Genomic DNA, 13,755 nt, shown 5'->3' on the forward strand with positions numbered 1-13,755 from the left:
AGTGGTTAGGGTTACAATTAGGGTTAGGGGTTAGTGGTTAGGGTTACAATTAGTGTTAGGGGTTAGTGGTTAGGGTTACAATTAGGGTTAGGGGTTAGGGTTTAGGGTTACAATTAGGGTTAGGGGTTAGTGGTTAGGGTTACAATTAGGGTTAGGGGTTAGGGGTTAGGGTTACAATTAGGGTTAGGGTTAGTGGTTAGGGTAAGGGGTTAGGGGTTAGGGTTAGTGTTACAATTAGGGTTAGGGGTTAGGGGTTAGTGTTACAATTAGGGTTAGGGGTTAGGGTTACAATTAGGGTTAGGGGTTAGTGGTTAGGGTTACAATTAGGGTTAGGGGTTAGGGTTTAGGGTTACAATTAGGGTTAGGGGTTAGTGGTTAGGGTTAGGGGTTAGTGGTTAGGGTTACAATTAGTGTTAGGGGTTAGTGGTTAGGGTTACAATTAGGGTTAGGGGTTAGTGGTTAGGGTTACAATTAGGGTTAGGGGTTAGTGGTTAGGGTTACAATTAGGGTAAGGGGTTAGGGGTTAGGGTTACAATTAGGGTAAGGGGTTAGGGTTTGTCAGATTCTCCCAAGGAGAGGTGGGTGTGGAGTCAGGCGCAGGAGAGTAAAAATTGCAAGAAGGGTGTTTATTTACAAGTCCAATAAAAGAACAGGCACAGGACCACAACAACAGCCACTAACAAAAACAGGAACGCAGTCCAGTAGAACACGGAGGAAACCACTCCTCTAACTAAACTAACGTGTGGGAAACAGTCCCGTAAAAAACCTGTTCAACAGACAAAGAAAACGCAACCCCAAACCAATGACAGATACACAAACAATCCCGCACAAAACCTAGAGGGTAGGGTGAGAATAAATACCCCACCGATTAACCTAAACTAGACACAGGTGACAACAAGACAGACAAAACCTAGAGGGTAGGGTGAGAATAAATACCCCACCGATTAACCTAAACTAGACACAGGTGACAACAAGACAGACAAAACCTAGAGGGTAGGGCCAGAATAAATACCCCACTGATTAACCTAAACTAGACACAGGTGACAACAAGACAGACAAAACCTAGAGGGTAGGGCCAGAATAAATACCCCACTGATTAACCTAAACTAGACACAGGTGACAACAAGACAAACAAAACCTAGAGGGTAGGGCCAGAATAAATACCCCACTGATTAACCTAAACTAGACACAGGTGACAACAAGACAGACAAAACCTAGAGGGTAGGGCCAGAATAAATACCCCACTGATTAACCTAAACTAGACACAGGTGACAACAAGACAAACAAAACCTAGAGGGTAGGGCCAGAATAAATACCCCACTGATTAACCTAAACTAGACACAGGTGACAACAAGACAAACAAAACCTAGAGGGTAGGGCCAGAATAAATACCCCACTGATTAACCTAAACTAGACACAGGTGACAACAAGACAGACAAAACCTAGAGGGTAGGGCCAGAATAAATACCCCACTGATTAACCTAAACTAGACACAGGTGACAACAAGACAGACAAAACCTAGAGGGTAGGGCCAGAATAAATACCCCACTGATTAACCTAAACTAGACACAGGTGACAACAAGACAGACAAAACCTAGAGGGTAGGGCCAGAATAAATACCCCACTGATTAACCTAAACTAGACACAGGTGACAACAAGACAGACAAAACCTAGAGGGTAGGGCCAGAATAAATACCCCACTGATTAACCTAAACTAGACACAGGTGACAACAAGACAGACAAAACCTAGAGGGTAGGGCCAGAATAAATACCCCACTGATTAACCTAAACTAGACACAGGTGACAACAAGACAGACAAAACCTAGAGGGTAGGGCCAGAATAAATACCCCACTGATTAACCTAAACTAGACACAGGTGACAACAAGACAGACAAAACCTAGAGGGTAGGGCCAGAATAAATACCCCACTGATTAACCTAAACTAGACACAGGTGACAACAAGACAGACAAAACCTAGAGGGTAGGGCCAGAATAAATACCCCACTGATTAACCTAAACTAGACACAGGTGACAACAAGACAGACAAAACCTAGAGGGTAGGGCCAGAATAAATACCCCACTGATTAACCTAAACTAGACACAGGTGACAACAAGACAGACAAAACCTAGAGGGTAGGGCCAGAATAAATACCCCACTGATTAACCTAAACTAGACACAGGTGACAACAAGACAGACAAAACCTAGAGGGTAGGGCCAGAATAAATACCCCACTGATTAACCTAAACTAGACACAGGTGACAACAAGACAGACAAAACCTAGAGGGTAGGGCCAGAATAAATACCCCACTGATTAACCTAAACTAGACACAGGTGACAACAAGACAGACAAAACCTAGAGGGTAGGGCCAGAATAAATACCCCACTGATTAACCTAAACTAGACACAGGTGACAACAAGACAGACAAAACCTAGAGGTAGGGCCAGAATAAATACCCCACTGATTAACCTAAACTAGACACAGGTGACAACAAGACAGACAAAACCTAGAGGGTAGGGCCAGAATAAATACCCCACTGATTAACCTAAACTAGACACAGGTGACAACAAGACAGACAAAACCTAGAGGGTAGGGCCAGAATAAATACCCCACTGATTAACCTAAACTAGACACAGGTGACAACAAGACAGACAAAACCTAGAGGGTAGGGCCAGAATAAATACCCCACTGATTAACCTAAACTAGACACAGGTGACAACAAGACAGACAAAACCTAGAGGGTAGGGCCAGAATAAATACCCCACTGATTAACCTAAACTAGACACAGGTGACAACAAGACAGACAAAACCTAGAGGGTAGGGCCAGAATAAATACCCCACTGATTAACCTAAACTAGACACAGGTGACAACAAGACAGACAAAACCTAGAGGGTAGGGCCAGAATAAATACCCCACTGATTAACCTAAACTAGACACAGGTGACAACAAGACAGACAAAACCTAGAGGGTAGGGCCAGAATAAATACCCCACTGATTAACCTAAACTAGACACAGGTGACAACAAGACAGACAAAACCTAGAGGGTAGGGCCAGAATAAATACCCCACTGATTAACCTAAACTAGACACAGGTGACAACAAGACAGACAAAACCAAACAAAAAAGAAAAGGGATCAGCTAGCCGAGCGCCGTCCAAACAGGAAGAGGAGCCACCTTGGGTGGAAGTTGTGACAGGGTTAGGGTTACAATTAGGGTAAGGGGTTAGTGGTTAGGTTTAGGGTTAGGGTTAAAGTTAGGGGTAGGTTTAGGTTTTAGGGAAAATAGGATTTTGAATGGATAGCAATTTTAGGTCCCTGCGAGGATAGAAGACAAAACCTGCGTGTGTGTGTGCATGTGTGTGTGTGTTGGTGTGGGTGTGTGTGGGTGTGTGTGGTTGTGTATGGGTGTGTGTGGGTGGTGTGTGTGGGTGTATGGGTGTGTGTGGGTGGGTGTGTGTGGTGTGGGTGGGTGTGGGTGTGTGTGGGTGGGTGTGGGTGGGTGTGGGGTGTGGTGGGTGGGTGGGTGGGTGTGTGTGTGGTTGTGTGGGTGGGTGTGGTTGTGGGTGTGTGTGGGTGGGTGTGTGGGTGGGTGTGGGTGGGTTGGTGTGGGTGGGTGTGGGTGGGTGGGTGGGTGGGTGTGGTGGTGTGTGGGTGTGTGTGTGGGTGGGTGTGGGTGTGTGGGTGACAATCCTAGTTGTGCTCCTTGCTCTCTTTCTCACCACTCTGTAGTTTTCTCCCTGAGCAAACTCTAGACAGTGTTTTCAGAAAACATTCCAAGGGCCTAAAACTCTGTATTGATCTGTGAGACGTGATGGGAGGACGCGGGGAGGGGAGGAGAAGAGGGGGAGTGCAATAGCGTGACCAGTAAATGAAGAGGTGGCTATTCTTGCTCACCCCTGAGGCCTCTTTAAAACTGACTGGACTTTAGCAAGGTAGCAAATGTTTCCATTCATGTAAGAAGAAATGGAGGGAAATGTCCCATGTGATGAGGCACACTGTCTCTCTCCTGTCTCCTCTCCCTCCAATTTCTCTCTTTCTCTCTCTCTTTCCCATTCTCTCTCTCTTTCCCATTCTCTCTTTCTCTCTCTCTTTCCCATTCTCTCTTTCTCTCTCTCTTTCCCATTCTCTCTTTCTCTCTCTCTTTCCCATTCTCTCTTTCCCATTCTCTCTCTCTCTCTCTCTCTCTCCCCCTGTTCTGCTGTAATGACGTTAAGTAACAAAACAATTAGGGCCAGTAGAGGCTAGTGTCAGTAATTAACCTCAGACAGCCTCCTGTAAGACAGCTGTGCAAACCCATGGTAATTACCTTGTCACAATGATCAGTTGGTTAGGTGGTGGGAGTCACTGTGTGTACGTGTGTGTATGTGTATCCTCTGAGCAAATGAGGGTAATGAAGGAATGTCATATCATAAGTAGATATGACTCATTAAATGTGACATTATTTTCTCTAATTAAGCTGTTTTTGACAACAAGTCCAAATTATATGTTTTGCATCTAACTACAGTTTTTTGCATCTAGTTACAATATTTACTCCCAAGGTGCTGACCTGTTGCACCCTGTACAATCACTGCGATGGCCACCCCTGAAGGCCTGGTTCCTCTCTAGGTTTCTTCCTAAGTTCCTGCCTTTCTAGGGAGTTTCCTAGCCACCGTGCTTCTACACCTGCATTGCTTGCTGTTTGGGGTTTCTATATAAGCACGTTGTGATATCTGCTGATGTACAAAGGGCTTTATATTTTATATGTGATGTTCCTGTATGTGTTTGTTAGTTCTTCTCTCTGATGCAGTTGTCTCTGTGTTCACAGGTGTCATCACGACCACGTCCAGGAAACTGGACCGAGAGCAACAGGCTGAGCATGTTTTAGAGGTAAGAGGCACACTAAGGTGTGTGTGTGTGTGTGTGTGCGTGCGCGTCTCTCTCCCTGTTGTTTTTCTCACTCTGTTGATCTCTCTCTATCCCTCTCTCTTTATCTATCCCCCCTCTCTCTTTCTTGTTCTCTTTCTTTCTCTTTCTCTCTCTCTCTTACTCTCCCTCTCTCTCTGTCTTTTTATCTCACTGTTGATCTCTCTCTATCCCCCTCTCTTTACCTCTCTCTCTCTTTACCTCTCTCTCTCTCTCTCTCTCTCTCTCTCCATAACATTCTCTCCAAGGTGACATAGCAGTTCAGACGTCTTTTGTCCTCGTCTTGTCGTGTCCTGTATATATATATATTTACAACTTTTTTCACATACATTTTATTTTCATTTTCCATCAACTCATCTTCAAAACACTCTCCTGCAACCCGCATCACCAATTTATATTTATAAAAAAGTATTATTTACCTCAAATCTGTAATCCTCCAAGAAGCTAGACAGAAACTCCAAGAAGCTAGCCTGAAACTAGCCAGGAGCTAATCGGTAGCTAGTTCAGAAGCTAGTTAGCTTCTTTACTGGCAAATCGTTAATATTCAGCTAACCACGGTTTGTGGTCATCAGCTATCCTTTAGCTCGAAAATCTATTGCCAGTTCAGTACGGCGCAGCGCGGCTCGGAACGGAACATACCGGACCAATTTTTCTCTCCATGTCCCTGGATTTCGACTGCTCTCTGGACATTCATACCCGGATCTCACAGCTAGCTAGCTGCTATCCGTGTGACTATCGGCCTTCGTCGATTCCGGAGCAAACATAAATTATTCCGGAGCTAGCCAGCTCTGTCAATCACTCCTGACTTCCATCAATCACTCCTGGGCTGCAGTCACCTATCCGGACCCGTTTTACTGCCTACGCGGAGCCCCACCGGGCCTTCACAACTGGACTGCCGATGTTATCTACCCGAAGGAGATCCGGCTGGCTCCTCCGTCGCGACGTTACCTGAACGCCCATCTGCGGCCTGCTAACCGTTAGCTGTCTTACCGGCTGCTATCTGAATAGACAATCGGACAATTTATTTATTTTTATTATTATTATGTTTTCTTCTTGGGCCTCTATAACTATATCTATTGTTTTTATTTTTGTTGTTGTTGTGTGATTTGGATGAATCCCCTCTACCACACGGAACCCCACTAATCTACTGACGGAACGCAAGAGGTGGCTAACAACAGACCTCCATCCTATGCTAGCTTGCTACCGATGGCCTGGCTAGCTGTCTAAATCGCCGTGACCCCCAACCAACCTCTCCACTCACTGGACCCTTTTGATCACTCGACTAAGCATGCCTCTCCTTAATGTCAATATGTCTTGTCCATTGTTGTTCTGGTTAGTGTTTATTGGCTATACCTTCACTATACCTTATCCAACCTATTAGTTCCACCACCCACACATGCAATGACATCTCCTGGTTTCAATGATGTTTCTAGAGGCAATATCTCTCTCTTCATCACTCAATACCTAGGTTTACCTCCACTGTATTCACATACTACCATACCTTTGTCTGTACATTATACCTTGATGCTATTTTACCGCCCCCAGAAACCTCCTTTTACTCTATGTTCCAGACGTTCTAGACGACCAATTCTCATAGCTTTTAGCCGTACCCTTATTCTACTCCTCCTATGTTCCTCTGGCGATGTAGAGGTGAATCCAGGCCCTGCAGTGCCTAGCTCCACTCCTATTCCCCAGGCGCTCTCTTTTGACGACTTCTGTAACCGTAATAGCCTTGGTTTCATGCATGTTAACATTAGAAGCCTCCTTCCTAAGTTTGTTCTATTCACTGCTTTAGCACACTCTGCCAACCCGGATGTTCTAGCTGTGTCTGAATCCTGGCTTAGGAAGACCACCAACAATTCAGAAATTTTAATTCCAAACTACAACATTTTCAGACAAGATAGAACTGCCAAAGGGGCGGTGTTGCAATCTACTGCAAAGATAGCCTGCAGAGTTCTGTCCTACTATCCAGGTCTGTACCCAAACAATTTGAACTTCTACTTTTAAAAATCCACCTCTCTAAAAACAAGTCTCTCACCGTTGCCGCCTGCTATAGACCACCCTCTGCCCCCAGCTGTGCTCTGGACACCATATGTGAACTGATTGCCCCACATCTATCTTCAGAGTTCGTGCTGCTAGGCGACCTAAACTGGAACATGCTTAACACCCCAGCCATCCTACAATCTAAACTTGATTCCCTCAATCTCACACAAATTATCAATGAACCTACCAGGTACCTCCCCACAGCCTTAAACACAGGCACCCTCATAGATATCATCCTAACCAACTTCCCCTCTAAATACACCTCTGCTGTCTTCAACCAAGATCTCAGCGATCACTGCCTCATTGCCTGCATCTGTAATGGGTCAGCGGTCAAACGACCTCCACTCATCACTGTAAAACGCTCCCTGAAACACTTCTGCGAGCAGGCCTTTCTAATCGACCTGGCCGGGGTATCCTGGAAGGATATTGATCTCATCCCGTCAGTAGAGGATGCCTGGATATTTTTAAAAATGCCTTCCTAACCATCTTAAATAAATATGCCCCATTCAAGAAATTTAGAACCAGGAACAGATATAGCCCTTGGTTCTCCCCAGACCTGACTGCCCTTAACCAACACAAAAACATCCTATGGTGTTCTGCATTAGCATCGAACAGCCCCGTGATATGCAGCTGTTCAGGGAAGCTAGAAACCATTATACACAGGCAGTTAGAAAAGCCAAGGCTAGCTTTTTCAAGCAGAAATTTGCTTCCTGCAACACTAACTCAAAAACGTTCTGGGACACTGTAAAGTCCATGGAGAATAAGAACACCTCCTCCCAGCTGCCCACTGCACTGAAGATAGGAAACACTGTCACCACTGATAAATCCACCATAATTGAGAATTTCAATAAGCATTTTTCTACGGCTGGCCATGCTTTCCACCTGGCTACTCCTACCCCGGTCAACAGCACTGCAACCCCAACAGCAACTCGCCCAAGCCTTCCCCATTTCTCCTTCTCCCAAATCCATTCAGCTGATGTTCTGAAAGAGCTGCAAAATCTGGACCCCTACAAATCAGCCGGGCTAGACAATCTGGACCCTTTCTTTCTAAAATTATCTGCCGAAATTGTTGCCACCCCTATTACTAGCCTGTTCAACCTCTCTTTCGTGTCGTCTGAGATTCCCAAAGATTGGAAAGCAGCTGCGGTCATCCCCCTCTTCAAAGGGGGACACTCTTGACCCAAACTGCTACAGACCTATATCTATCCTACCGTGCCTTTCTAAGGTCTTGAAAGCCAAGTCAACAAACAGATTACCGACCATTTCGAATCTCACCATACCTTCTCTGCTATGCAATCTGGTTTCAGAGCTGGTCATGGGTGCACCTCAGCCACGCTCAAGGTCCTAAACGATATCTTAACCGCCATCGATAAGAAACATTACTGTGCAGCCGTAGTCATTGATCTGGCCAAGGCTTTCGACTCTGTCAATCACCACATCCTCATCGGCAGACTCGACAGCCTTGGTTTCTCAAATGATTGCCTCGCCTGGTTCACCAACTACTTCTCTGATAGAGTTCAGTGTGTCAAATCGGAGGGTCTGCTGTCCGGACCTCTGGCAGTCTCTATGGGGGTGCCACAGGGTTCAATTCTTGGACCGACTCTCTTCTCTGTATACATCAATGAGGTCGCTCTTGCTGCTGGTGATTCTCTGATCCACCTCTACGCAGACGACACCATTCTGTATACTTCCGGCCCTTCTTTGGACACTGTGTTAACAACCCTCCAGGCAAGCTTCAATGCCATACAACTCTCCTTCCGTGGCCTCCAATTGCTCTTAAATACAAGTAAAACTAAATGCATGCTCTTCAACCGATCGCTACCTGCACCTAACCGCCTGTCCAGCATCACTACTCTGGACGGCTCTGACTTAGAATATGTGGACAACTACAAATACTTAGGTGTCTGGTTAGACTGTAAACTCTCCTTCCAGACCCATATCAAACATCTCCAATCCAAAGTTACATCTAGAATTGGCTTCCTATTTCGCAACAAAGCATCCTTCACTCATGCTGCCAAACATACCCTTGTAAAACTGACCATCCTACCAATCCTCGACTTTGGCGATGTCATTTACAAAATAGCCTCCAATACCCTACTCAACAAATTGGATGCAGTCTATCACAGTGCAATCCGTTTTGTCACCAAAGCCCCATATACTACCCACCATTGCGACCTGTACGCTCTCGTTGGCTGGCCCTCGCTTCATACTCGTCGCCAAACCCACTGGCTCCATGTCATCTACAAGACCCTGCTAGGTAAAGTCCCCCTTATCTCAGCTCGCTGGTCACCATAGCATCTCCCACCTGTAGCACACGCTCCAGCAGGTATATCTCTCTAGTCACCCCCAAAACCAATTCTTTCTTTGGCCGCCTCTCCTTCCAGTTCTCTGCTGCCAATGACTGGAACGAACTACAAAAATCTCTGAAACTGGAAACACTTATCTCCCTCACTAGCTTTAAGCACCAACTGTCAGAGCAGCTCACAGATTACTGCACCTGTACATAGCCCACCTATAATTTAGCCCAAACAACTACCTCTTTCCCAACTGTATTTAATTTGTATTTATTTATTTATTTTGCTCCTTTGCACCCCATTATTTTTATTTCTACTTTGCACATTCTTCCATTGCAAAACTACCATTCCAGTGTTTTACTTGCTATATTGTATTTACTTTGCCACCATGGCCTTTTTTGCCTTTACCTCCCTTCTCACCTCATTTGCTCACATTGTATATAGACTTGTTTTTACTGTATTATTGACTGTATGTTTGTTTTACTCCATGTGTAACTCTGTGTCGTTGTATCTGTCGAACTGCTTTGCTTTATCTTGGCCAGGTCGCAATTGTAAATGAGAACTTGTTCTCAACTTGCCTACCTGGTTAAATAAAGGTAAAATAAAATAAATAAAATAAATAACTCCCTCCCTCTCTGTCTACCTGCTCTCAGTAGAGTGTGCATTAGAGAGGCAGGTCTAGTGTAATTGAGTCAGTATAAGAAGTGGAGCAGGAAATGAAGATTGTGTGTTGGGTTCCATTATGAGCTGATTGGAGTGTCGTATCTTGACTAAGGGCAGCAGATTGGAGGTAAATGGTGTTGCTGCTGCCAGAGTCCTGAATCATGAGTGTGTGTGTGTGTGTGTGTGTGCGTGCGTGTGCGTGCGTGCGTGCGTGCGTGTGTGTGTGTGTGTGTGTGTGTGTGTGTGTGTGTGTGCGTGTGTGTGTGTGTGTGTGTGTGTGTGTGTGTGTGTGTGCGGTGACAAACTATTTTTCAAAGACATTCTGCTCTAGCTGTATTGATTGTTTCTCAGTAAGATGCTGACGTATGTTTTGATGCCAGTTGGATATTTTCTCCCCACTGCAGTATACTTCAGATAAGGTCTGTGACAGGGAGAATATGTGATGAGTAAACAGATCCATTAAATCCTCTATGGCACCTCTATGTTTGTATGTTATTTGATGCTCAGTAACATCTCTTCTCCCACCTCTCTGTATAGTCTAACAACACTGTACTGTGAGAGAACGCAAACATCTTCGGCCATCTTCCTGTCTCTCTGCCCTCTGCCTGTCTTTCCATCTATCTGCTAGCCTTTCCCATCTTCTTGCCACTCTGTCCTCTGCCTGTCTGTCTGCTAGCCATTCCCATCTTCTTGCCACTCTGTCCTCTGCCTGTCTGTCCGTCTATCTGCTAGCCATTCCCATCTTCCTAACTGTCTGTCCTCTGCCTGGCTGCCTGTTTGTCCGTCTGTCTGCCACTCTGTCCTCTGCCTGTCTGTCTGCTTGCCATTCCCATCTTCCTGTCTCTCTGTCCTCTGCCTGTCTGTCCGTCTGTCTGCTAGCCATTCCCTCTCTCCATTTCACTTATAGTTTAGCTACAGACTTAAAAAGGTCTGGTTTGCTGCAGTGCAAACCAGTTAAATCTCATTTCCTCTCTAAACAAACCCTCCAAACAGTAAACAGTGGTGTGATTTAGACCGGTTATAGAAATCCATATTCATTTACACAGATGCCAGATCAATGAGGAATAAACAGAGGGAGAATGAAGTCTTATCGATATCTACAGAGATGAGCCTAATGTTATTGGCTCCCATTTGTTTCAGACTGTAGGTTTGGTGCAGAGGTTTGTATTGATGTGACTTGTACTGTACGTCTGATCAGATTTAGCAGGGGTTTATAGATCAGATTTAGCAGGGGTTTATAGTTCAGATTTAGCAGGGGTTTATAGATCAGTTTTAGCAGGGGTTTATAGATCAGTTTTAGCAGAGGTTTGTAGATCAGATTTAGCAGGAGTTTGGAGATCAGATTTAGCACATAGCCTGTTAGCATGGAATCAAATCAAAGTGTATGTGTCACGTGCACCGAATACAACAGGTGAAATGCTTACTTACAGGCTCTAACCAATAGTGCAAAAAAGGTATTAGGCGAACAATAGGTAGGTAAAGAAATAAAACAACAGTAAAAAGACAGGCTATATACAGTAGCGATGCTATAAAAGTAGTGAGGTTACATACAGACACCGGTTAGTCGGGCTGATTGAGGTAGTATGTACATGTAGATATGGTTAAAGTGACTATGCATATATGATGAACAGAGAGTATCAGTAGCGTAAATGAGGGGTTGGCGGGTGGTGGGTGGTGGGACACAATGCAGATAGCCATGTTAGCTGATGTGCTGGAGCACTGGTTGGTCAGCCATATTGAGGTAGTATGTATATGAATGTATAGTTAAAGCAACTTTGCATATATGATAAACAGAGAGTAGCAGCAGCGTAAAAATAGGGTTTTGGGGGGAGGCACACAATGCAAATAGTCCGGGTAGCCATTTGATTACCTGTTCAGGAGTGTTATGTCTTGGGGGTAAAAACGGTTGAGAAGCCTTTTTGTCCTAGACTTGGCACTCCGCTAGCGCTTGCCATGCGGTAGTAGAGAGAACAGTCTATGACAGGCCGTGGGCCAGAATGGCCTGTACCACGAACATGCTGTTGTTTCTTCAATAAAGGGATAAAACATCAGAGACATTTGACCGTAAATATGTTATTCCTTCTTCTAGCCTTTTGTTTGAGCTTCTATGTTTAACTTTCTGTGGAAAGGACAGGTATCGAGTTCATTTCCACAATTCTTATTCATTTTTTCACCAGAAATGATTGATTTACGGTGACCTTCATGTTTGTGTAAAATATTACTGTTGTCCGATTTTTTTATTCATAGATTTTATGTTTGTATTAAAAAAAAATGTTTTTCTTTTTCTAAAGGCTATATATCCATTTGCCATTGTTTATCTGGAAAGGAATGTTAGTATACTGCTTTTTGAACTGTGGTATGTTGTTTTCTCAGCTAGGTATCTTCAGATGAATTCAATCACAATTTAGAAGTTGGGTAGTGCATCATCACTTTTCCTGTTGCCATGTCAGTCATTACCTTCTTTATAACGTGTCAGAAATGTCCAGATCAACTAGCCCATGTCAGTCATTACCTTCTCTATAACGTGTCAGAAATGTCCAGATCAACTAGCTCATGTCAGTCATTACCTTCTTTATAACGTGTCAGAAATGTCCAGATCAACTAGCCCATGTCAGTCATTACCTTCTTTATAACGTGTCAGAAATGTCCAGATCAACTAGCTCATGTCAGTCATTACCTTCTCTATAACGTGTCAGAAATGTCCAGATCAACTAGCCCATGTCAGTCATTACCTTCTCTTTATAACGTGTCAGAAATGTCCAGATCAACTAGCCCATGTCAGTCATTACCTTCTCTATAATGTCAGAAATGTCCAGATCAACTAGCCCATGTCAGTCATTACCTTCTCTATAACGTGTCAGAAATGTCCAGATCAACTAGCCCATGTCAGTCATTACCTTCTTTATAACGTGTCAGAAATGTCCAGATCAACTAGCCCATGTCAGTCATTACCTTCTCTATAACGTGTCAGATGTCCAGATGTCATTACCTTCTCTATAACGTGTCAGAAATGTCCAGATCAACTAGCCCATGTCAGTCATTACCTTCTCTATAACGTGTCAGAAATGTCCAGATCAACTAGCCCATGTCAGTCATTACCTTCTCTATAACGTGTCAGAAATGTCCAGATCAACTAGCCCATGTCAGTCATTACCTTCTTTATAACGTGTCAGAAATGTCCAGATCAACTAGCCCATGTCAGTCATTACCTTCTTTATAACGTGTCAGAAATGTCCAGATCAACTAGCTCATGTCAGTCATTACCTTCTCTATAACGTGTCAGAAATGTCCAGATCAACTAGCCCATGTCAGTCATTACCTTCTCTATAACGTGTCAGAAATGTCCAGATCAACTAGCCCATGTCAGTCATTACCTTCTCTATAACGTGTCAGAAATGTCCAGATCAACTAGCCCATGTCAGTCATTACCTTCTTTATAACGTGTCAGAAATGTCCAGATCAACTAGCCCATGTCAGTCATTACCTTCTCTATAACGTGTCAGAAATGTCCAGATCAACTAGCCCATGTCAGTCATTACCTTCTCTATAACGTGTCAGAAATGTCCAGATCAACTAGCCCATGTCAGTCATTACCTTCTCTATAACGTGTCGGAAATGTCCAGATCATGTCAGCTAATGTTTTTTATTTTGGTTTTTTTTAGCCCATAGACTTTGTTTTAATGTTTGAGTCACTCAAATTTCACACGAATACACATTAGACAGAGCAAAATGTATAGAAGCTTTAAACCTGCAAAATGTTCTCTCCACCAACAAGATGGGAACAAATTAACATCCACAATAAGGGTTAAGTGGCAATGGTTAAATGATTTAGTTCAGAGCCTCTCTCTCTCCTGA

At 44.1% G+C, this 13,755-nt stretch overlaps 1 protein-coding gene across 3 annotated transcripts in view; it reads left to right on the forward strand.

The window, feature by feature from the left end:
- Positions 1 to 13,755, forward strand: part of fat3a (FAT atypical cadherin 3a) — a 372,460-nt gene that overhangs the window by 254,034 nt on the left and 104,671 nt on the right. For all 3 annotated transcript variants that reach the window (XM_042297587.1, XM_042297588.1, XM_042297589.1), the window contains exon 4: positions 4,803 to 4,864. In XM_042297587.1, coding sequence (XP_042153521.1) covers positions 4,803 to 4,864 — 62 coding nt within the window. The remainder of the gene's footprint in view (positions 1 to 4,802; positions 4,865 to 13,755) is intronic.

This window comes from Oncorhynchus tshawytscha, linkage group LG14, assembly GCF_018296145.1.
Source record: "Oncorhynchus tshawytscha isolate Ot180627B linkage group LG14, Otsh_v2.0, whole genome shotgun sequence".
Taxonomy (NCBI): Eukaryota; Metazoa; Chordata; class Actinopteri; order Salmoniformes; family Salmonidae; genus Oncorhynchus; species Oncorhynchus tshawytscha.